The 24,247-nt window shown below is 47.2% G+C and overlaps 1 protein-coding gene across 1 annotated transcript in view; it reads right to left on the bottom strand.

Moving 5' to 3' along the window:
• Positions 1-510: 510 nt before the first annotated feature.
• Positions 511-24,247, bottom strand: part of LOC147725695 (uncharacterized) — a 31,128-nt gene continuing 7,391 nt past the window's right edge. Inside the window, exons 2-4 of the mRNA XM_086964373.1 lie at positions 24,198-24,241; positions 7,878-8,625; positions 511-783 (exon numbers count right to left, since the gene is read on the bottom strand). Of these exons, the coding sequence (XP_086820499.1) occupies positions 774-783; positions 7,878-8,625; positions 24,198-24,204 (765 nt within the window). The 5' untranslated portion in view covers positions 24,205-24,241 and the 3' untranslated portion in view covers positions 511-773. The remainder of the gene's footprint in view (positions 784-7,877; positions 8,626-24,197; positions 24,242-24,247) is intronic.

Raw genomic sequence — 24,247 nt, forward strand, 5'->3', positions numbered from 1 at the left:
CCCAGGCGCTATTTAGTGGCTTTCCCTCCAATCCCATTGCTGCCTCAGCTGAGTTTAAATGTGAAGAAGGCAGTAAAAGTGTGATAAACAAAGAGGAAAATAAAACTGCATTTTCATGGCCCCTTTTCTCCACCTTCCTCACTGCAGGAACCCAGAGTTAACGCCTCTTCTCTGATGTTTTAAATAGAGGATAGAATGCGGAGCCTGAACGCACGTTTACCCATAGTTTCAGTTTGTTTCTGCACTTTGGCGGAGTAAGAATGTCATGTGCATATGGTTTAAAGTTCAAGTTTAGGCAGCTGGATACATAAGCAAAATGAACACAGCTGCGTGGACCGCAAGCACTCTTTTTGTGGAAGCACACAACTTCTGTCCAATGAAAACATGTCCCGCTGGTTCACAACATGTGGGCGGAGCTAATGCCCATCTCTAGTGATGCGCACATAATTAGCTGGTGACAGCGGCACTTTCAAGACAGAACACAAAAAGAAAGAGTCGGGAGGACAAATGTTGACCCTTCAAACACCCTTTATTTGAAAATGTGAGAAAACCATAAAAAAGATAATGCATAGATTGAACAACTGCAGAGTATTCGTGCGCATACAGCGAGCAACAGAACATGATCTTTCTCCCAGCAGTTTGTAAAAATCCGTCATCCAATCAGGAACTGGATGTCTTAGACGGTCTGTAACATTTCAGGATAGAGTGGTGTCCAGCGTTGAAATCCCTGAGGCTTGGCTTTCATCCAGACCCTTTAAACATCTGTCTTATTGTTATAGGCTTCTAGTAAAATTAATAAGAGAAACATGTGTAAGCTGTAAACTAACTTTAAGCCCCCCAGTCAGTCAGAAGGGACAACAAACCAAAATACTAAAACACGGTTTTACATTTCATTTCCCTTCCCAAAGTGAAACATGCAACATGTATAAAGTACTCAGCGGCTCCCCCTGAGCAGAGCTCTGGTTATGAAGACGTCTCACATGGAGTTATAATGAGGAAACATAATATAACGTAATTTTGTTGTTATGAAAAGAGTCATCCAGGGAAGAGGAAGGAAATAATTCTTTGCTCAGTCTCCCATCTCTAAAAATGACCAAGAAGAAACACGAATGAATGTTTGTTTGATGCATCACCTGGGATTTTGCGCTGACCTGTATTCAAGGGAAAGTTCCTTTTAAAGAATGCAAGCTCTAACCCCGAACAAAGTTTAATCCTTAACACGAATCCTGAGATGCAGAAAAAAATAAAGGGGTCACCCAAAGAATGAGGTTACAAAGCACCTCAAAACCCTAGCATCACCCTACAAAGGAACAGTCTAGAAGGAACATGACCTGTAACTCCAGTTCTGTCCTGGGGAAATTCCATTTATAGTCATAACCACTGAATAGTCCCGCCCTTTTTCAGAATATATCTTCTTAAGTGAAGATGTGTGCCTTTCTTCGGGAAGGCCAGCAGAGTAGTCACTTAAGAAAGAAAATTGTTATGAAGCCTGTAGGACTAGGCTACAATGGCCAAATTCTTAATTTTGCCCTTATAAAATGAACCAAGAGAAGAATTAAATATGTGCATAATTTCATGATGTTGTAATAGAACAGCATGAATCTCTTTCTCAAAAAAGGGTTTGTGAAAGAGATTTATGCTGTTGTGTTAAAACATCATGAAATTATATGCATATTTAATACTCCTGGCCCCTTTTTAAGTACCACCCCACCAAGAGGGGAGATCTACTTGTGGGGGTTGTACATTGTGTACATAGGCTCCTGTGGAGAAAAAGGTAGGTCACAGAAAAGGGTTCCCCCTTGCGGTGATGCCTTGGTGCCCCCTTCATAACTTGTTGTTGAGCTTCCTGAGTGGTGCCAAGACCCCCTTTGTTTGCATCTACCTCTTGTTTATGCTTACTGCCTATCCCCACCTGCTTTCTGGGGACCCAGTCGAGGCGTGACTGTAGCAATGCGTGGCCTTGCATCCAGAGGAATGGGCTGGTGAACTTCCATCCGGGGTGTCGGGGACAGTAGGGCTGAACTGGAGGGTGGCAAGAGACTTGGAGCCACGGGGTCTGCGAGGGCTATCTATTGACCTGCTTGGTTTCAGTGGCACTGCATTAGTGTCTCAAGTGTGTATGTGAGTGAAAGTGCCCATACAGACCAGGCTGGTACCTGTCGCATTGTGTAGCCGTGGAAAGTGAGTGTGAGTGTGCAGGAGGGACCATCTGTGGACTGCCTGTGCTACATGACACTGGTCGGCGGTGCTGTTTTATATGTTGTTCTCGTGCCAAAAGCACTTTACATTTCATCAGTAGTTTTACCTGCGTGGCTTCGTCCCGCAGTGCTGCTGAAAGAGTTATAATTTGGTGTATACACATATTACTGATATTGTTGTAGACCAAGTTGCAACCTGTAGCTGTGGAAAATTATTAGGCATTATTAGGATTGTGAGGGTGGGCCAGAGGCGGACAATGTGTCACACTGCATAAGGGTGCTGTTTGGGGATTAGAATAGGACCTTTTCCAACGTGTGCATACTATCGAGATCTGATCAATACTAACCGGGCCTAGTACTGCTAGTAATATTTCCAAGTGTGATTTATGCCCCAGATTCCATGATATTCTTGTTGAATTGTTGATGTGTGTGTTGAAAATAAACAGTATTTCTCAACCTCAAGTGTGAAGTCTCTTGTTTGTGTTGTGCGGAGCATTTATTGTGTGCGCGTACTGTGCTCTTGTTTATACATTGTTTCTGAAGGACACCTGACTGCTCAGTGCCAAGCTACCCAAGAGGAAGCACAGGCTGTGCAGTGTGTATTATCGCCTGCCCTTGGCGGACGCGATGCCTTCTGCCTGGCTCGGTCCTCCATTTGGCCATCCAGACAGTGCCGGTTCCAACTGCGACAAATTATTCCTGTTCCGACAACAATAATTTTAAGAGAGCGAGTGCCGCTCCCTGCATTCCTTCGGAGTGGAGACAGTTAATCGAGATCACGGGTGAAACTTGTTGTATGCCACTGAGAGATCCAAAAGAATCAAGACCACGTTTCCTCCTTTGTCTAGGGTAGATCTAATGTCCACACAGCGAGATCAGTCGCACAGACACCTCAGGGTATACAAAGTTGAGTTGCAAATCTGTTCCACCTGGAAACCAAGCACTACGTCCGACACACCTTGATGTAGGTTGCGCTAGACCAGGCGTCTCCAACCGGTCGATCGCGAGCTACTGGTAGCTCGCAGATGCCCTGCCAGTAGCTCGCGGCCTGACTTTAACTTTAGTAGCCTATTGATGTCATTTTGTTGATTTTTAGGCCTTTTTCGGTTCCTTCTCTGCCGCGGTTGGAACCAACTGCAATTTGAGCCCATCGAGGGCGGGATGTTGCTGTGGACGTCAGCCAGCACATGGGCAGTGTTGGCTGCCCACGGAGAACCCCTATGCGGGCCTTTTGCTGCCCGCCTTTTGCTGTCTGCCTTCCTGCCATTATCCTGTGCATTTTGCAGCCGGAGCGGCAGCCTTGAAAGCATAATCGGGTCTCCATGCAGCAATACAGGCTAGCAGTGCCAGCCACCTGAAGCAGAACGAGACAGCTATCAGGTTTGTGGCCAAGTGAAACTGTATATTTTTTTAAGTAGATGCCTGGCCATGCCGTTATTCGAGGCATCTGAAACATGACTCGAACAAGTAATACATCAATCAGAAACTCTGATTTAATTTAATCATAACATTAAAGCAGCGTTTAACAGGCATCTTTTATTTTGAAATAAATAGTGTTCTTTGCACTTTGTTCCTGGCCACAAAACGGAAAGGACAAGATAATTGTACATGTCTTTTCATTACATTTTATTTAAATAATCGAAGAAATGTAATGCAAAATTAAGTTACTGTCTCCGGTTTTTGCCCAGGAAGAACTTCAAAGAGGTGCTTTTTTCCAACACAAAATACGTGTAAAACGCATTTAGTCTCAGGATATCATGCGAGTTATTTAAAATGAAGTGCAAGGCTTCACAATTCACTGCTAATGTAACCCATTTAAAACAGCTCCTCACCCTTGCAGTGGCCATATGTTTCAGAATCTGTTGTAAGCGAGGCCAATAAATTAACTCGGAGAGCAGAGCATGGGCCAAGGAAGCTAAGGTCTGAGGTCCCTTCCTTGCGTGAGCAAAGAGTTGAAAATAATGCAAATAGTGGCACAAAAGGCACATTAAATATGATGGAATGTTTTGAAAATGACAACGTTTATTTCTTTCGTATGAACAGCATTTTACAGTACCTACATTGGGAGGCATTTTTAGTAGTAATAACTTTTGAACATGAAGCAATCATTGACTACCACCATCCCTGATGATTTATATTTAATAATGAACTAAGTGGTAAGTCATGTGCACCATACATGTGAACTAGGTTATTATTATATGGAACAAATTTAAAGTCTGTTATGGGAGAATTTGTATAGTGCACACCCTGAACTCCGGCATTTCAAGGTCTGGTCATGTCATGATGTAGAAAAAAGGGGTATGATGTAATAAAATAATTGTATTGCAGCATTTGTTTATAATGCTTACTACCCTGCAAGCCAATCCAGGTAGGGTCTGTGGTCGGAAAGGTGTTGTCTTTATTTTTTGAGCCTATGTGGGAAGTGTTCCATGCTGTGTGTGATGATCACTGAGGTTCTATAACCGAGTTATGGAACGTAGTAGTGAGGTGAATGAAAAGGTGTGAGAGACAGATGTACAGGTTATGGTTTTTAGTATAAAATTTCTAGTTTTAGTATGATTTCTTATGATTGAAGTTTCTTAGCTGGTTATGGCAGAGGTCAGGAGTACACAGTTTGTTAAAGAGGAAAGCGAGGACTAATAACAGGCTCTGGTTTCATATTGTGCATTGCAGACACTAAATAGGTGTCTGTTTATCCCTCGTCAATGAAGCTGGGTGTGGAGGGACTTTGGGAATAATGTACAAGCTGCTTGGCCTTTAGTAGCTCGCAATGATTTTCACGGATCAGAAGTAGCTCACACCGCAGAAAAGGTTGGAGACCCCTGCGCTAGACGATTCTGTTCACACACACACACACACACACAGGCGCAAGCTCCGCAAAGCCTCGCAAGGTATAATGAGATTCTGCAATGTGTGCATCCATCACATCCGAGGATCACAACTTGAGTATCAGACACCACATGCAATGAGCATGCAGACGGATTGGTACATGAGAGGAATGCAGCACAGTCAATGAAGCGTGCCACTTTGGATCCCACAACCGTGAATCTGCTCACTACCAACAAGACACTCATGTGTGCAGAGGTCCCGACACTACAAGAACCACTTCTTAGCAAATGTAGGCAACTTTTAGAGCTCTGCACTTGGCACTTCAGACTATGCGAGATTCTGTAGTTCCAAGCTCCCACCGCGCTGTCCAGCTTTCAGCAGGCGATGTGGGCACTTAAAGGGCTCAGCTCTCCAGATGTCACTGGTATTTGATGCTTTGCTTGCTCCTAAACCTGAACTGAGAAGGGTCGAGAAAGTGATTGGTGTTCATGAAAGAGGCTAGCTCACGATGCATGGCTTTTTCATCTCTCTTGGATTGGAAAGGTAGGCGTGATGTGGGCCAAAAGTTGCTAGAGTCTTTAAGGGCAGGGTTGGTACGTGGGTACACTGCCTGCTCTGAAAACAAATTGGCGCCCCCATTCACAAAGGGCAAGGGGTTCCTTGGGGACCCCTTTCCGTTTGTGAATAGAATAACATCAATTTTAAATTTGTGGGAATCTGTGAATATTTTGTACCACATTCTCGGTTTCAAAACATTCATACATACCAGTGCGACTCACTATTAGGAAGGGACGCCCTTTACACGACCCTTCCGAATAGCGACCTGCAAACCCTGTTTTGAGAGTGGGTGATTGGTTACCGGCTCACTAAATATGGTTCGTACAAAGGTAAATGCATTTTACCAGTCGCAAATGGCCCAATGGGCAGTTTGCGCCAGGTAAAGTGTGTCGTACATCTGGCCCCAGCTGAATATGCGGAGGAAATGGGTCCAATGGGGGGGCCAGATTTATTAAAAGTGATCAAACTGATCAGCTGCTCTGCAAAAAGTGGGGTGAGAGAAGCTATTGTTTCCAGCTGAGAGGGTGACTTGCTGCGCTGTGCTGCGCTGTGCTGTGCTGCGCTGTGCTGTGCTGCCCTGCGCTGTGCTGGGCTGGGCTGTGCTGTGCTGCGCTGTGCTGTGCTGGGCTGGGCTGTGCTGTGCTGCGCTGTGCTGTGCTGCGCTGTGCTGTGCTGTCCTGCGCTGTGCTGCGCTGTGCTGTGCTGCGCTGTGCTGTGCTGTGCTGGGCTGTGCTGTGCTGCGCTGTGCTGTGCTGCGCTGTGCTGCGCTGTCCTGCGCTGTGCTGCACTGTGCTGTGCTGCGCTGTGCTGCGCTGCGTGATTATTTATTAAATATCCCCTCAGTGTTTTGCAGACTGCAGCATTGTTTATGGCGACCACTTTCAGTGGATATTTTAACATTCGGGGTTAGGGGGTTCCACTCAAGACAAAGGGCTTTATTTGCAGTGGGGTGGTAACGGGAAGCCCCACCCATGGTTTCTTCGCCTTGAAGGCTGCTCAGTTTCTGGCAGTGCTGCCTTAGCTGGCTCCCTTGTCGGAAATCACGTCATAGTTTTCTATATCCTAGGCTCCCCCCAACTTAGGGAGGTGCTTCCACCAATGATTGTTCCTTACATGTCCATCTTGCAAGGCTTGGTGGTCGCAAACAGGACCCCTGCAGGATACCCCCAAACAGATGCAGGACATTATTATCTAGTGTTTCAAAAGTAAACCCGGCTTTGGTGTTTTATTTCTGAAAATCAAAAGATAAAGACTGCGGCAGGTGTTGTTTTAATGACTTACTGCTCCTGCCATGAAAGAGAAACTGTCCCCCAAGGCCTGGCACCCCTGCCAACAACTCAACCTATTCCCAATCAGCTGCCATGAAAGAGAAACTGACCCCCAAGGCATGGCACCCCTGCCAACAACTCAACCTATTCCCAATCAGCTGCCATGAAAGAGAAACTGACCCCCAAGGCATGGCACCCTTGCCAACATCCTAACCTATTCCCAATCAGCTGCCATGAAAGAGAAACTGACCCCCAAGGCCTGGCACCCCTGCCAACAACCTAACCTATTCCCAATCAGCTGCCATGAAAGAGAAACTGACCCCCAAGGCATGGCACCCTTGCCAACATCCTAACCTATTCCCAATCAGCTGCCATGAAAGAGAAACTGACCCCCAAGGCCTGGCACCCCTGCCAACAACCTAACCTATTCCCAATCAGCTGCCATGAAAGAGAAACTGACCCCCAAGGCATGGCACCCTTGCCAACATCCTAACCTATTCCCAATCAGCTGCCATGAAAGAGAAACTGACCCCCAAGGCCTGGCACCCCTGCCAACAACCTAACCTATTCCCAATCAGCTGCCATGAAAGAGAAACTGACCCCCAAGGCATGGCACCCTTGCCAACATCCTAACCTATTCCCAATCAGCTGCCATGAAAGAGAAACTGACCCCCAAGGCCTGGCACCCCTGCCAACAACCTAACCTATTCCCAATCAGCTGCCATGAAAGAGAAACTGACCCCCAAGGTCTGGCACCCCTGCCAACATCCCAACCTATTCCCAGTCAGCTGCCATGAATGGTGCAAAGGGGTGCTTGCGAAAAGGGAGACTTGTCACTCATTAGGAGGAAATGATGAGGTTTGAGAACCCAGGATGGATGGAGTGTGTTGGTTACACTGACATCAGCATCTGTGCATTTCGAAAAGTCCCCGTAGGAAAGTTGACTGAATTACTCAAAGGCAAAGTTGAACTAAGAGCTTTTGTGGAAAGTGTGTTAAAGAAGAGGGCATGACGTCATACTTACCTAGGCATGAACGTTGTGATCTTCTTTTCACCGAGTGTGAAGGCCATGAATTTGAAGAAATAACCAATACCCAAATTTTGGGCTCTTCCAATCCAGTTGTCGTCTATGCTGGTTGGTGGTGGGGCCCTGTAGATCTTCCCGTCTGATTTGGAGACACACCATAGGTTGCCTTCAGGAGTAAAAGACATGAAGTGGCTTAAATCGCTCCATCCACCTCCTCCGATGACCTGGCTTCTTCCCCACCAGTCGTCAGTTACACCCGTTGGAGGACTTCCTTTTTTAAACTCATCTGCAGTCACTGCGTGCAGCATCCCCTGGGGGTCAAAGAAGAGGGCGTAAAATTCACCCCATCCGCCATTACCAACTTTGGCATCTTGTGTGCCCATCCAATCCTGGTCTTCATTGGCCGGCGGGGGGCCTGCGTAGAGCTCACCCGTTTTAGTGACGCCATAAAGATGTCCTGTAATGGGGTGGAAGAAAAGGCGCTTGAATCCATCCCAGCCTGCTTTCCCTATGCGTCTTCCAGGACCTTGGAACCAGTTCTTGGATGGGTCTGAAGGCTTCGGACCGCTATATAGCTCATAGCCTTTCACGACATACAGAAGACCCCCTGGGCTGAAGAGCACATGGCTTGCACCGCTCAGCGTCCCCACAACAGGAGCGTTGGAAGTGTAATCGTAGTGAAAAGCTGCTGGGGGCGGTCCCGCCCTACAGACACCCTGATCGTCCGCAGTGAATAAGATCAGACCTGAAAAGCAAGAGAGAGAGTTATTTGCACCTGATATGTGTCCTCAGCACACATAGAATGACCAGAAGGCCTCTCAGGATTGTTTTCGTACAGGAAGGGGCCCCTTACAAGGCTGGCTGGCTCGCACCATGGTCCAAGGGACCCTGCATTGGTGCTAGGCCGCACATTGTGCTCCAGCGCTGGGAAAAGACAGAAATGCGCGATATTATGTCAAATACAGCGCATTCCTGGGGCCTTATTTATGAAGGTCTTGCGCCGCCGGTGCGTCACTTTTTCCCATGTTAAAAGTGACGCACCGGCGGCGCAAGGCCTTCATAAATAAGGCCCCTGCCGTTTATCTATCACGCAGCGCAGCAAGGAGACTTGATGCATTGCATGATTATTACATACATTAGCCCCATGAGCTGCAAATACACTTGCAGAATATGGTTAGGATGTGGAGCAGAACATTGTAATGAGGTTAGAAATTGTCATTTACCCAAGTGGTCATGCATGTATCTATGCATGTCTGTATGTATGTATGTATGTATGCATGTATGTATAGGATACATAACCATTTAGCTGTGAACCTGTGATGATGACAAGTGTATATGGTTTTATCTGTGGTGATGAGAAACACAAGATCTACCCAACTTCACATGTGCACCAGCTTTGGAGGAGCGTCTTTAGAAGGCCTGTTTACCTATGTATGTATGTATGTATTCCTGTGCCTATGCGTGATTATATATTTGTTGCTAGTATGTATGTCTGCATATATATATATCTTCATGTATGTATGCTTCATTGTATGTATGTTGCTTGAATGTTTGTATATATGCATGTATGCATTTATTATGTGCGCATGTTGGTATAAATGCATGCATGTATATTATATTGAAATTACATTTATATAGCGCTTACTACCCCTGACAAGGCGTCACAGTGCTTTTTCAGCGAGTGGCACGCTACTCCCGAACCCATAAAGGATTAGTGGTGAATTAGTATAGTGAAAAAAGTAATTTGAGAAGTGGATATGTTAGTCAGTTATTTGGATTGAGAAGGATAGTGGAGGGATAAAGGGGGAGGATTTAGAATGTTTTTTGTTTGTTTTGGAGCTCATAGCAGTAGGGAGAGGCTTGTGATGAGCAAAAGGGAAGTGGAGAAGAAAGAGTCAGAGGTAGGGTTTAGAAAGGCTTGTTTTGGGGAGCAGAGTAGTAAAAAGAGGTATGAGATGATGTAAGGAAGGGTGGAGTAGGGAAGAGTCTTGAAAGGGTTATTTTAAGGATCATAGTAGTGGTGTAGGGTGTGGAATGAGTGAGAGAGTGGAGGTAGAGGATATATTGATAGAGGTATTGGGTGAGAAATAGGTTAGTGCATTAGAAGGAGTAGTAAAAAGAGGTTTGAGATGAGTCAGAGAGTTGAGGTAGAGGATATATTAAAAACAGAATAACGTTACAATCAGTAATATGTACATTTGTTAAGCAGAACTAATGAATATCTATCGATATATAATAAAAAAAAATTTTTACATAATTATTCTACATATTTATACAAAGCAATACACATATATGGGTACATATCTATAGTACAAATACATGCGTATATACAGAGAGATATGCTGTGTATTTTTATCTGTTTGCCTATGGTGGGTATATATGTGGGGAAGAGTTTTCTGAAGATAAGGTGGTTTTCCATGGATCATATGTTGGGGGGAGAAAGAGCTTCATAGTTTGGTTGCTTGAACAGAGAAGGATGTGCCACCCGTGGTTTATTTCTTGTATGGTGGGATTTTCAGGTGAGGTGCCACTCTAGAGGGGAGGTTCCTTTGTTAAATGTGTTTGGTTATTTTATTCCTGATGAAGAGACACAGTTTGCATGGGGTCTTATGGGTAGCATAACACATGCTACAGCCCATGGGAGACCCTGTATTCATGACGAAATAGATGGCGACAGGCATAATTTATTCTTGACAGGTCATCCATCGCATGAGTACAAGTTGCCGTGCTGTAATACATATCAGGGTGGAACCTCTTTGAAGGTAAGCAGAGACTTATGGTCTCTCCACTTCTGATCTTTTGTCCAAACCTTACAACACACTAAAGTACCTTCATTTATTTACTTTTTTAAACAGGCCACACACAGATTTATTATCTACTCGTGAAGAAGACTCCACACAGGCGATTACAATATCACAATACATGCCAGGGGTGGAAACGTTGACCCTTTAATACCAAGTGTTATTGATCACCCAGAACAATTGAAAATAACAGGAGAAATTACCTACTGGGCTGATACTTATTTTCCAAAAAACGCACACTGTGTTTATTTGTTTTTTGAGTATATGTTCATGTGTCACGTATATAATGTGTTGTGATATGTAAATATATATATTTGTTTGTGTTCACTTCACATCACAAACTTAATTGTAATTGTATAGAGTCTATCTGTGTGTGTATATATATGTGTTTAAATGTTTTACACAACTTACATTAATTTACTATAAAATCATATCTTGGAATTAGAACACATGAGTTTTTCTTTTGGTTTGGATATAATTAAGAAAAAAATAATTTTCATTAGTTGTTGGTCTCATCTTAAAAGAGGGATAGAATTGATTATAGGATCTCATGCTTTTTTTAAGCAAATAGGTGTCAGAACCACTGTTCCCTTAAGGTACAAATCCCCAGGTTCTGCACAAAACTGGGTTACCCCATTATTCCCAACCTGAAATAGTAGTATTTTTTTTCACAAGTTTTTATAGTGTCACACCCTACAGGTAAAGGTAACTGGATGGGGCACCTGAGTAACTTGCTAATTGAATTGCATTTGGGGGGCCTACAGATTAACCATCTGTAGGCCCCCCAAATGCAATTCAATTAGCAAGTTTCTCAGGTGCCCCAACCAGTTACCTCGACCTGGACCGCCACTTCTAGAGGCATCTTCCAGTGAACACCAACATAATGCGGCCTTCTGGCTCCTTACCAGCTTGGTTTAATGCTGCACTGGTTTCACTGCTGCAAGCTCACAGATAGGCATAAGACAGAGTTCCATAAGAAGGGGGTACATGGTCCTAACCTTAACGGTGCCCTCCAAAAATGATTTTCTGACACTTGAAGTGGTTAAGGTTACCATACCGCTAGAGCTCAGCCCCATAAAACACAGCTGCTACCGCTTTGAGTGTATGTATCTGGAGTACGGTACTAAGGCAGCTGCGTTTTGCCGACATTTTAATACCACCCCAGCAGACTGGAGTAAGACTGTTCTGGCCTTCCAACCTAGTTGTTGTGAATTTGTATCCCCAGGAATCATAGAACATTACAGTTTCAATGTGATATTTATCTATCAGTAGCTTCCTTCAGTTCCAGTGACACTCCAAGTGCCATAACCTAAGTCTTACTACAATTACTGGTGAGGGCTTTCTTATTACAATAGTCAGTCTAGGAAAGTAGGATCTGCTTTCATGGTAACCCCCACTGTTTGCTTGGTGTCAGTATGTTTTTACCTAGTCTGCTGGGATCCTGCTAAACAGGACCCCAGCAATTGTGCTTTGTCCCCTAAATTGCTATGGAAATTACTTTGGCACCTCCACAATTGGCTACTGGTGTACCCTTGTAAGTCCCTAGTATATGGTACTGAGGTAACAGGGCATTGGTACACCAGGGGTCTCCCATGGGCTGCAGCGTGTATTGTGCCACCCATGAAAGTCCACTTAAACTCTGACTACAGGCCTGCCTTTGCAGCCTGTGTAAGTTGCTGCTAGCAACAATTACTAAAGATTAAGATTCCTTATATCTGAGGTCACTGCACGTTAAACCTTTAAGTCACTCTTCAGTCCTGCGGGCAGGATGCTCGGTTATAAGTATGAGGGTACCCCTGCATGAGCAGAACACCCCAACCAACCCCAGAGTCGATTCTCCAGGCTTTGTAAGTGTGGTCAGCCATTTTAGGCATATATTGGACATCAGTCATTATGAGATGTCTAACTATATAGAGGGTGCACCGAACCCAGTCATGTTTGGTATCAAACATGTTGGAATCATTCCCCAACACTGATTATGCTGCTGAATCCCAGGTACCTGTGGGATCCTTTGGGTAACCCCCTGTACTCCAAGTACCAGCCTTTTGAGGGTCTGCAAGCAAGCTAGGGCTGCTGCCGACCACAGACACAATTCTGCTCTCATGCTGCTGAGCCAAAATCAAGCACGGGAAGGTAGAACAATAGGTTTTCTGTCAAAGGGAGGTGTGACCACCTCCCAGACAGGAGGTGGTGTATTGGACTGGGGTGGGGGTGCTTGCCAGTGCCACCAGACAGCTTTGAAAGACACATCTGGTGCCCTCCCTACATACTCCAGTTTGAACCAGTTCCGGAACCTTTGGTTCCCGCTCTGGTGTGAAACTGGACAAAGGACATGGGAGAATCCTCCCTTCTGTCCAGCCCCTCCTCTGAGTGGGACCCCTGAGTCGTCCCAACCCTTTCCTTGGGGTATTTAAGTGCTCCACTGTGGGTGGATCCTCAGATTTGCCATGGGACAAGACTCAACCCTGAAACCACGTTGCTCTTCAATTCTCTGGACACATGGACTTCGACTGGAACTGAGACCGCACCGAGGAAGACTCCTGCTGCTCCTGGTCTCACTGTTCTTGAAGACTTCTTCATTGTCTGTGTCTGTGCTCTATCCGGGATCTTCAGCAAACCTGGGGGTGTCAAGGTCACCTGAAGAAATCTCCTTTGGAGTCAAGGAGTCACTCCCCTGCATCTCTAGGCACCACAACGAAGCTGACCGGTCGGCAGCTCCTGTAGGCCTATAGATTTCTTGAGGCCCAGAAACACATGTGGTGGTTCTGCAGCTCACTAGAGGCCTGGCCTGACATATCTTGACAGCAACTTTGAGGACAGTATCCCTTGTCGGGCCGCTGGGACCGAACCCCGGTGCACTGCATTGCATTGCAGCTGCCAAGGTTTGTTGGCTCTGCACTCCATAGATCTTCAGGCCTCAAGAAGCACCAGCCTGCAGCACCTCACTTCCTGAAGAACAGAGTCCTCCCTGAATCTTCAGCTTTGTGGGCCTTCAACTTTGGGGAGCTCCTTGAGGTCTTCTTGTGACTCCTGTGCCTTGGACATGTGGGTCCTCCGGAGGGTCTTCTCTTACTTCAGTGGACTTCCCAGCTTGCTCGGGACCTGCTCTGCCTCTCTTACCTCTGGGGAGTGCCTTGAACCCTGCTGGTCCAAATGTTGCTCTTTATCGTCTTCCCCGCCAGGTGCGGCTACCAAGGGTTGTTGGTGCTCTGGCCGGACACTGACCACCTAGACACCGACATCCAACTAGGGGCAGCTAAAGAACATTGCGTCCCCGTGCCTCATGGTCACCTCCGAGTGGCACAGTCTCTGTCCCCTCTGCTTGCAGGATCTTTACTTCAACAATCCACCCTTGTATTCCACCGGACGTCTTCGCAATCTTCTCCAGAGGTATATTCTTCCTAGTCTTGCCTTGCTGTCTACAGCAGGTTCCAAGGTCACTTCACCTCTATGCATCCGGCTTCCCTGATGCAGGTAACCCGGTTCCTGGGACATCCACAGGAGGGGTGACTCTCTAACCTTCTGTCTTCCCAAGGGGTTCTTTGGGATACTCCGGGAAGGGTCCTTCTTCTTTAAAACTGCAACTGCGACTTCTCAGTTGACTTCTATTGGGCACACAGCTGTGTTTGCACCATGCACACAATTTCTGTGGTTTTCCTGGGTTATTTCCTTGGGTGGTTCCTTGTGTCCCCGGCTCCTCTGGGTCTTCTTGTGCAAGTAGTGTTCTCTTGTGCAGTTAGCATTCCGCTTTCTTAATCTATGGTCTAGTATCCCCCTGGAGACCAGTGTATATTTGTGCTATTTACCTGATTATTGCAAAGTATTCTTGTGTATTGTGTTGATATTTTCAGGTAGGTTATATACTAGTGTGTTGGTGATAGTGTGTGTAATAAATAAGACCTATTTTTATAAACACTGTGTGGTTTATTTTCATCCAGCCTGCACTACTGATTAAAGTTGGCAAAACAAGCTGCTTAACACTCGTTTAAGATAAGCCTGAAGGCTGCTCTCCACAGCGACCACTTTGAGAGCTTTCTATGGTTATCAAAACCACTAAAATAACCAGAAGGGATGTTTGGATTAGTGCAAGATGCATCACTTAAATAAGTGTGCACCATATACTAAGCCACCCTCCTACAGTTAGCAAAACTATTCACCAATCTATGCAATGCATTCTCCATTCAGCGAAAAAAAGGAATAGAAACTTCTCTCCAGCTGTTATGGGAACATCAATAGGGTACCCCAATACAGGGTCAACCGCATTATTTAAAAGGCTAAAAAGCAGAGGCGCTAGCACACAACCCTGTCGTACACCTTTATCAATTGGGGAATGATCAGTGCATTCACCTGATGGTCCATTCCTATTGTTGCCCGTGTCGCGGGTGTGAAGAGCCGTTGTTACTTAAAAAACAGAGCCCTCTACCCCTTGCGTCGCCAGAAACTGCCATAACCTTGTATGATCAACAAGGTTAAATGCTGACTTCAAATCAATGAAGATTAGATACAATGATACTTTTTGTTATTACAGTATATTTGTAGCATCTCATGTACAACCAGATGGTTTAATGGATTGTTCCGACCCTTGACCCGAAGCCAGTCTGCACCCTGGTTAGAATATTGTCCTCGTCCACCCAGCCTCGGAGTCGATTTGTTAAAATTTTGCTGAGACTTTTGCCTGCTTCCTCGAAAGGGAATTAGGTTTTATTTGAAGGACAACTACGGTCCCCTTTCTTATAAATAGGCACCTGGGCCGCAGATCACCAGGAATGGGGAATAACATTGCTAGCTGTGGGTGCATGAAATACCTTCATACGCCCTCTGGCCCCAGCTGCAGATCTTCCTGAAAGAGATCAGTGGCCCTAAACCCGGCCTGGTGCTTTACCTTTGTTCTTACTGACCCGCGCGCTTTCTACTTCTGGTGGTAAAATGCCCCTCAAAGGATGGTTGTACGCAGTCACTCATCCAATGAGGGCAAATGACTCGCGCTAGGACTTTCACACCTATACAGGTCACTAAAGTGGCCCCCACTCCCTGGGACCCACATGCTCCCCAGTCCCTGGGACCTGTGTGGCCCCCACTCCCTGGGACCTATATGCCCCCCACTCCCTGGGACCCATATGGCCTTCACTCCCTGGGACTTCTATGGCCCCCACTCCCTGGGACCTGTGTGGCCCCCACTCCCTGGGACCTATATGCCCCCCACTCCCTGGGACCCATATGGCCCCCACTCCCTGGGACCCATATGGCCCCCACTCCCTGGGACCTCTATGGCCCCCACTCCCTGGGACCCACATGGCCCCCACTCCCTGGGACCCACATGCTCCCCAGTCCCTGGGACCTGTATGCCCCCCACTCCCTGGGACCTATATGGCCCTCACTCCCTGGGACCTCTTTGGCCCTCACTCCCTGGGACCTCTATGGCCCCCACTCCCTGGGACCTCTATGGCCCCCACTCCCTGGGACCTCTATGGCCCCCACTCCCTGGGACCCACATGGCCCCCACTCCCTGGGACCCATATGCCCCCCACTCCCTGGAACCTATGTGGCCCCCACTCCCTGGGACCCATATGGCCCCCACTCCCTGGGACATCTGTGGCTCCCACTCCCTGGGACCCATATTGCCTTCACTCCCTGGGACCTATACGGCTCCCACTCCCTGGGACCTCTATGGCCCCCACTCCCTGGGACCTCTATGGCCCCCACTCCCTGGGACCTCTTTGGCCCCCACTCCCTGGGACCTCTGTGGCTCCCACTCCCTGGGACCTCTTTGGCCCCCACTCCCTGGGACCTCTGTGGCTCCCACTCCCTGGGACCCACATGCTCCCCACTCCCTGGGACCTCTGTGGCTCCCACTCCCTGGGACCCATATTGCCTTCACTCCCTGGGACCTATACGGCTCCCACTCCCTGGGAGCTATAAGGCCCCCACTCCCTGGGTCCTATATGGCCCCTACTCCCTGGGACCTATACAGACCCCACTCCCTGGGCCCCATATGCCCACCCACTCCCTGAAGTTGCTAAAAAAGATTTGTTTGGGTAGTAATACATTAACGTAACGTCAACGCTAACTACTGTTTTATGTTCTGAATCATGAGTTTGAGCTTCTTCAGACCCAGCACTCTTACAAACCTACACCTTGCAGTCCCCTTTGACTGGGTTCAAGCCTGCAACACATTGTAGTCTCTAGTTGCTCTGACGTACGTGCGCCCTTAACGCTCTTGTACTCGCCATCTGGGAACCTATGAGGGACTGGTGCAGAAGAGGATGTTGCTGAGTTTGAAATGTCTTGTACATCCTGTTGTGTAATAGTCCCTCAAAGGTTCCCAGATGGCGAGTACACGAGCGTTAAGGGCGCACGTACGTCAGAGCAACTTGCAAGAGAAATGTTACATAAGGCAGAGGGGACTGCAAGGTGTAGGTTTCACAATTCATACATGCTGGTAGGGGTTTTGAAAGAGTGCTTGGTCTGAAGAAGCTCAAACTCATGATTCAGAACATGAAACAGTAGTGAGCGTTGAGGTTACATAAGAATGTATTACTACCCAAACAAATCTTTTTTAGCAACTTCAGGATAATGAAAATCTGGGAAGAAAACATCACTTTATAACCTGGTCCATGCAGCTTGCCTGCAGCTCTTTGATGGCAGTTCATAGCTCACTGAGCTAGATTACGTGTGTAACTTATGAACTGCACAGAAACAAAAGAATCTCAGTGACAAAAGCAGTAACCCACTGAGCTGTGCACATAAAGTACTGTTCTTTGATATGCATGGTACACATTCTTTGCAGCAGGCATATTAACCCACTGTGCTACCTTAGATGATTCAAAACTGCCACTAAACAAAACTCCCATCTCTCTCCAGCAGGTACATTAGTCACCAGAGTTATCGTGACACGTTTATTGTTGCCTGAAAACTGCTGAACATACAAGGAACTTTGCAGTGCTATAGCCACCATTAATAAAACTGCCTCCTGCCCTTCCAGTCTTCCACTGAAATGCCCGATAGCCGGTACCACCAGTCTAGCCTTGCTACCACCCTCCAATGGTGCCCCCATCTTCACATGCACACTCGCTCGTGTGTATTTAATTTATTTTCTAGTGCTACTCACCCGAAGTATGTACGGCAGGGTGTCGGAGTCTGTTACATCACACACACATCATATAGAGACAAGGGCTCTTAACTGTGAATGTATAGGAAATGCCACTTATGACAATGAGGGTAACACGATGTAAGAGTCAGATGCCATCCATACTGCCAGGCAGTGGTGTAGCGTGGGCGGGGTGCAACATTCCAAAAGAAAAAAATAAATGGTGGTGGAATGGACTCGAGTCACGTCGGTGCTGTTGTCTGCAAGTGCAAGTTATGTTGTCTTGTCCATCTTTCCCGGCAGAAGGGCTGCCCGGAGCCGTGCCATCTCTCATGGCCTCGGGGCAGGTGGAGGTGTGCTCGTGCTGCTTCACAGTGGCATGGGAGCAGCGCCGGCCAGCGGCACAACAGCGGATTGTCTCTTAAGGTACCACAGCGCTGTAAAAGGAATTAGTTTCTGCTTTTTGTCAGCCAGAAGGAAAATTTCAAGCCCGAGTCTGCGCTTGCTGCCTGAAGTCATGTGTCAGTTTTGGATGGTGGGTTGAGTCACCCGGGGATGTGGCATCCATTCATTCTTTCATCCATCTTTCGGTCTTTCACTATTCATTTTACCCTTCCATCTGTGTGCCCATCCATATCCAATTTCCAAATCTATTCATCATCTATCCTTCCATCCATCATTTCACTCATCCATCCGTCCACCCTTTCATCCATCCATACTTTCACTCATCCATCTGCACTTCCACCCATCAATGCATTCACTCATCCATGCAACCATTTACCCTTTCACCCATCCAGCATCCTTTCAATTGCTCATCATGCATCCATTCACCCAGTCACTCATCCATCGATTCACCATTTCACTCACCCATCCTTCCTTTCTTCCAGCTCTTCACCCTAATTTTCACTCAACTATGCATTCTTTCACTCATCCATCATTATATCCTTCTTTTCACTCATCCATACACCCACTCGCCCATCCACCCTGCCAAACATCCATCCATACTTTCACTCATCCATCCTCCCTTTCTCTCTCCATCCCCCTTTCACTTAGCCATCCCTTCACGCATCCATTCACCCACCCACCCATCCATCGACTCATGAACCTATCCATTGGCCCTATCACTCAGCCATCCACCCTTTCTCCTATGAATCTATCTAGTCTTTCACTCATCCATCCATTCTTTTGTCCATCTACCCTCCCTTTCACTCACTCATCCATCCTTACATCCACCCTTTCACTCATCCGCCCATCCATTCACCCTTTCACTTATCAGTTCATCAACCCATCCATCATTTCACTCATCTATCCACTCATTCACTCGCCTTTCATTCACCCTTTCACTCATTCATCCATCCTTTCACTCATCCATCCACCCTATTAATTATCTAGCCACCATTCCACCCAGACATTTATTTATTTACCCTTTCTCTCATCCATCCTTCCACTAACTCACTCATCCATCTATCCTTTCTCTCATTATCCATCCATTCGCCCTTTCACTCAATAATTCATCCTTTCACTAATCCATCCAGCCATTCACCCATTCCTTCACTTATTTACTGACTCGTCCATCTTTTCACATCAATTATGAGGGGAGCCTTAGGCTGCAGAGGTGCAGACAGAAGAGTCTCATTAAGAATTCACCCTGCTGGAGTTCCTAATGCAAGGGGGTTCACCATGCCCCTGCACATAGGCAATCTGAAAACGTGGAAGTCAATCAATCAATCAATCAATCATACCATTTGTATAGCGCACTACTCACCCGGGAGGGTCTCAAGGTGCTTGCGGGAAGGGGTCTGTTATTTCTCGAACAGCCAGGTCTTGAGTTGTCTCCTGAAGGCGAGATGGTCCTGGGTCAGCCGAAGGTGGATAGGGAGGGAGTTCAATGTCTTGGCCGCCAGGTAGGAGAAGGATCTGTCTCCGGCGTTAGCTCTTCGGATGCGTGGTACGGCGGCGAGGGCGAGGCTAGTAGAGCGTAGCTGCCGGGTGCGCGTGTAGAAGGTCAGGCGGTCGTTGAGGTACTTGGGGCCCATGTCGTGGAGAGACTTGTGTGCGTGGGTGAGGAGACTGAACGTGATCCTCTTGCTGGCGGGGAGCCAGTGCAGGTCCCTCAGGTGGCCGGAGATGTGGCTGCGTCGGGGGATGTCCAGGATGAGTCGGGCGGAGGCCTAAAAAAAATGTAAATTGATACTTGTATAGCACACTACTCACCCGCAAGGGTCTCAAGGCACTTGTACGAATACCGCTGTGGAACCCGTCCTGGCCTTCCCTGTGAGGCGTCCACTCCTGGGCACCCCCAGGGTGGAGGCCAGGCATCCATAGCGTTGTGGGGGCTGTTGTGGAGATTAAGCAAGCTACTGCCCAGAGTTGCAGAGTGGGACTCTATGATTAGAATAGGCACCGAAGCGAGAATTATCAGGTCCGTGGAATTTTGAGCCCAAGACCCACCGAGGCAGGGATTTGAACCCTGGTCCCGGGCTAGACCTCTCCATCAGGGTCTGCGTTGGAGTCTTTTCTGTAGCTTGGCTGTGGTTCCGGCGTAGAGGGTGTTTCCGTAGTCCAGTCGGCTGGTGACGAGTGCCTGGGTAACCGATTTCCTGGTTTCGGTCGGGATCCAGCGGAAGATCTTGCGGAGCATGCGTAGGGTGTTGAAGCACGATGAGGAGACGGCGTTGACTTGTCTGGTCATTGAGAGGGAGGAGTCCAGGATGAAGCCCAGGTTGCGTGCGTGGTCCGTTGGCTTGGGAGTGGTGCCCAGGACGGGGGGCCACCAGGAGTCGTCCCATGCGGAGGGCGATTGTCCCAGGATGAGGACTTAAGTCTTGTCCGAGTTCAGTTTCAGGCGGCTGTTCTTCATCCATTCGGCGACGTCTTTCAACCCTTCGTGTAGGCTAGTTCTGGCGTTGTCGGGGTCTCTGGTGAGGGAGAGGATCAGCTGTGTGTCGTCGTAGTAGGAGATGATGTTGAGTTTGTGCTGGCGTGGGATAGCTGCAAGAGATCTCATGTAGACGTTGAAGAGGGTGGAGCTGAGTGATGATCCTTGGTCATGGGTCATGCATGATGCACAGTGCCAGGACCTGAGGTGACTGTGACATGGTGTTGCTTCCAGGACTTTAAGTGGGTTGAAAAAACTTGGGTGTCTCTCCAAAGGGCGTTAAAACACGTAAGATAAATATCTTTGCTTAGAATAGTGTGCCGCCCGACTGGTATTCTGCTACTTCTGTTATTGTATTCAGACATATAACACATTACACCTGCAACAAGCCAGGACTATTGGCTATGTCAATGGTTGTTAGCTTTTTTGTCCCTGACTTTTACATAGGGCGAACTTGACCCCCAAGGTATCAGGAATCAGATTGCTTTCCATGAGTACCAGTTACGTTACACAAGGACACATTCATTTTTGTTAGGATTGGGGAGGGCATTAAGTGATTTGCCGAGAAGTGGGAGGAGCGATGACAGTTAGGGCAATCACAGTGATTTAAGAACTTAAGAACATGAGACATTACCAGAACGAGAACAAATTGTGTGATCTGTAAGTGCTAAGGGAGGGGGGAGGGGGGAGTTTGAATAAGTTCTAATAAGGAGAAGGATTAAAAGGTCAAAAGGAAAATTGCAACGTTTGATATTTATGTACATGACACTGAAAGAATACACTGTATTACTGATAATATGCTGAATACTTGTCTGTAATTGTGACTTTAATGCAAGAATAAAAACAATAAAAAAAAAAAAGTGATTTGCCCAGAATCACAGGATGTTAAGCGTTAATGGTGAGACTCGAACCTGGTTCGCCAGATTTGACATCCACCGCCCTAGACCGTTAGGCCACATACTCTCCCTTTTATTTTTTTTGCATAAAATAACAAGCGTTGGTACAGCCAATAGGTCTCGCTTTTGGGGCCTTATAAGTATTTAGTTATGCAGCACAATATCCTTGGTGCAACAACATCAACTGTTGCATAATTAAATACTTATAAGGTCCTAAAAGCGAGGCATATTGGCTATGCAACAATGCTCCATAACCTGCCTTTTAACTTGGCTGCTGGCATTAGGATGTCACACCTCACCTGTAATAAGTCATTATATTTGAGCAGCTAAGTCATTTTTTTATTACAGGTGACTAGAGACATCACAACTCACTGTAATAAGGAGGTTGGAATCTTTTACATTGCGATTACAGGTTCCCACGTATTATAAATTGGAAATATTGGCCCAAATGGGACACTCCAGAGAGTGCCATAGCAGGTTGCAAACAGTCTAGGCAGCTGCCCCTGTGGAGCTGGCAGGTATGGGTATCTAGTGCCAGCGAGCAAGAGCAGGCCTGCACTGGTGCCCTTTGGAGCCGACGAGATACGGAAATGTCTGAAAGGAACAGGTATACCACCCTAATGTGAGCATGTAGGAGCAGGCCAGGGCCGGTGCCCATCTGAGTTGGTATGAAATAAAACGGCACGCATTGGCACCCAGAGCCGGACTGACGGGCCGGTGTCAGGTTGAAGCTCCCAGGAAAGAGAGGGCGGCAAGGAACACATATAATGATCACCCCAACCCTCTCTCCCCCTTCCAGTGATGGGCCTTGCCTAATCTCTATTGCTGGCAGAGAGAGGAATGCGAGGATAAAAAGAGCGGGCGGGAGAAGAGGGCTCTGAAGGCCAGAGTGGGTTCCCGATGCCAGCAACCAGGGCCGATGCCCGTCCGTGGCTGGTGCCAGGAGCACACTGGGAGACACCCTGCGCCGATGACAGAGTGGTGGCATTTTTAACAAGTGACAGGCATGAGGCAGAAAGCACGCAATAATATCCACCCGGGTGGCCATGCTGAATAAATAAGAGGCTGTACTTGTGGTAAAGGAGCTGTTAAAGTGAAGGAGCGGACGCTTTCTATAATTTACCGCCTTTCTTCTATATAATTTAAGAACTTCCTTGGTGCTGGAGAGGAGAGGAGTGAGAGCCAGCCGTGGATTCTTCAAGGATTTTCATGCCATTGTCTTGCTGCCTAGCCTCTCCTTCGTCTCTCTCCATTCTTCAAACCCTCTTACTTTCTTTTGTTTACTCACATCTCACCCACATGCCACCATCACAAAAGGTTTGTAAATACATGATTATGGCCTACATCGATCTCAGACTGAGGCCTTTCCAGAACCCAGATTGTGGTGAATAAAAACAAGAGAAGCGTGCGTGCCTTCGCGGTAAAAGTAAAAAAAAAAAAAAATGTCGGTAGAAGTGAAAGTGTTTCTCTTGCGGAATCGAGCAGCGCCAGGAGCAATAGTTGCTAACACATGGCGCCAAAGCTCGATCCCGCAAGGGAATCGCCAAACGTGCATGTGTTGCCATTGAAAGCAATGCAACGCGTGCACGTTTTTAGGGTGAAAAGCGCACCGATTTCAAAAGGTCTTTTTCCTAAGCAGTGCATGCGTGCTGCTAGGCGAGACCTAAAAAGCAGCAACTATGGCTTTATTATATATAATATTGAAAATGCGTCTGTTCTAAAATGGTGAGACTGTGGAAGAGCTCTAACCCCTTCTTTTTAACTTGTTTCCCCGCCTTCTTTTCATGAACTGGATTCTCCCGAAGCAGCATGGACATTTTTGTACATTTCTTCCATCTGACAGAATGCCCTGCCATAGACTGTGGCAGGAAGAAGCCCAGCACATGCTGTTGAACAGCCCATACTGGCCCCTTGTCCTTCTGAATGTGACAATCATCAGCCCATACAGGATGACAATGGGCAGGTGCGGCTGCTCTTTTGCTCCGAGGAGGATTGCGAGGCACCCCATCAGGGAGCTGAGGCTTCTCGCAGGGGAACAGCGCCGCTCCCTGCAATGCCCAAAATTACGGACAAAAGGCATCCCTAAAAGGGATCATCAAGGATAATGGACGTTAGATGCAAATTACGGGCGGGTCGTGAAATTTACGGACGGTCGATCACCCTACATCCTGTGCTGCTTACTTCTTTGTTCTTAGCAGACTTCTATACTCTCCCCTATAGGCTTGCAGGAGCCATTCACTGCCACCTCCTGGTGGCGCTGGGTTCAAGCCTGTAAAACTTTGTACATCATGTTATGACATTCCTTTTCGAACCAACTGTGGCTATTATACCTCTTCGGACCACTCCACCCCTTCACGTGACCAAATGAGTTTCAATCCATGAACCATTAGACCCTACATAATTAATACATACAGGTCAGCATCCTCTGGGGCATTAAGGGTGCAGCTTCCATATCTTGTCATGATTACATTTATTAGAGGGATTTCATTCAGATATGTCTCTTTCCCCCATCCAGTACTTCTCCTGGTATGTAGGGGCCTCCTATTACTCGTCACAGTGACACTACATTTGAAATGAGCTGATCAGTAACCCCCACCATGGCCCCCACGGGTCATGCCCCCCCATCACCATTGGCCTCTGTATCAGGTCACTTACTTCCCATGATGCTCTCGGGGTGCTCCGCTCTCGGCGACTTCTTCCTGTGG

This window comes from Lissotriton vulgaris, chromosome 3_2, assembly GCF_964263255.1.
Source record: "Lissotriton vulgaris chromosome 3_2, aLisVul1.2, whole genome shotgun sequence".
NCBI classification, from domain to species: Eukaryota; Metazoa; Chordata; class Amphibia; order Caudata; family Salamandridae; genus Lissotriton; species Lissotriton vulgaris.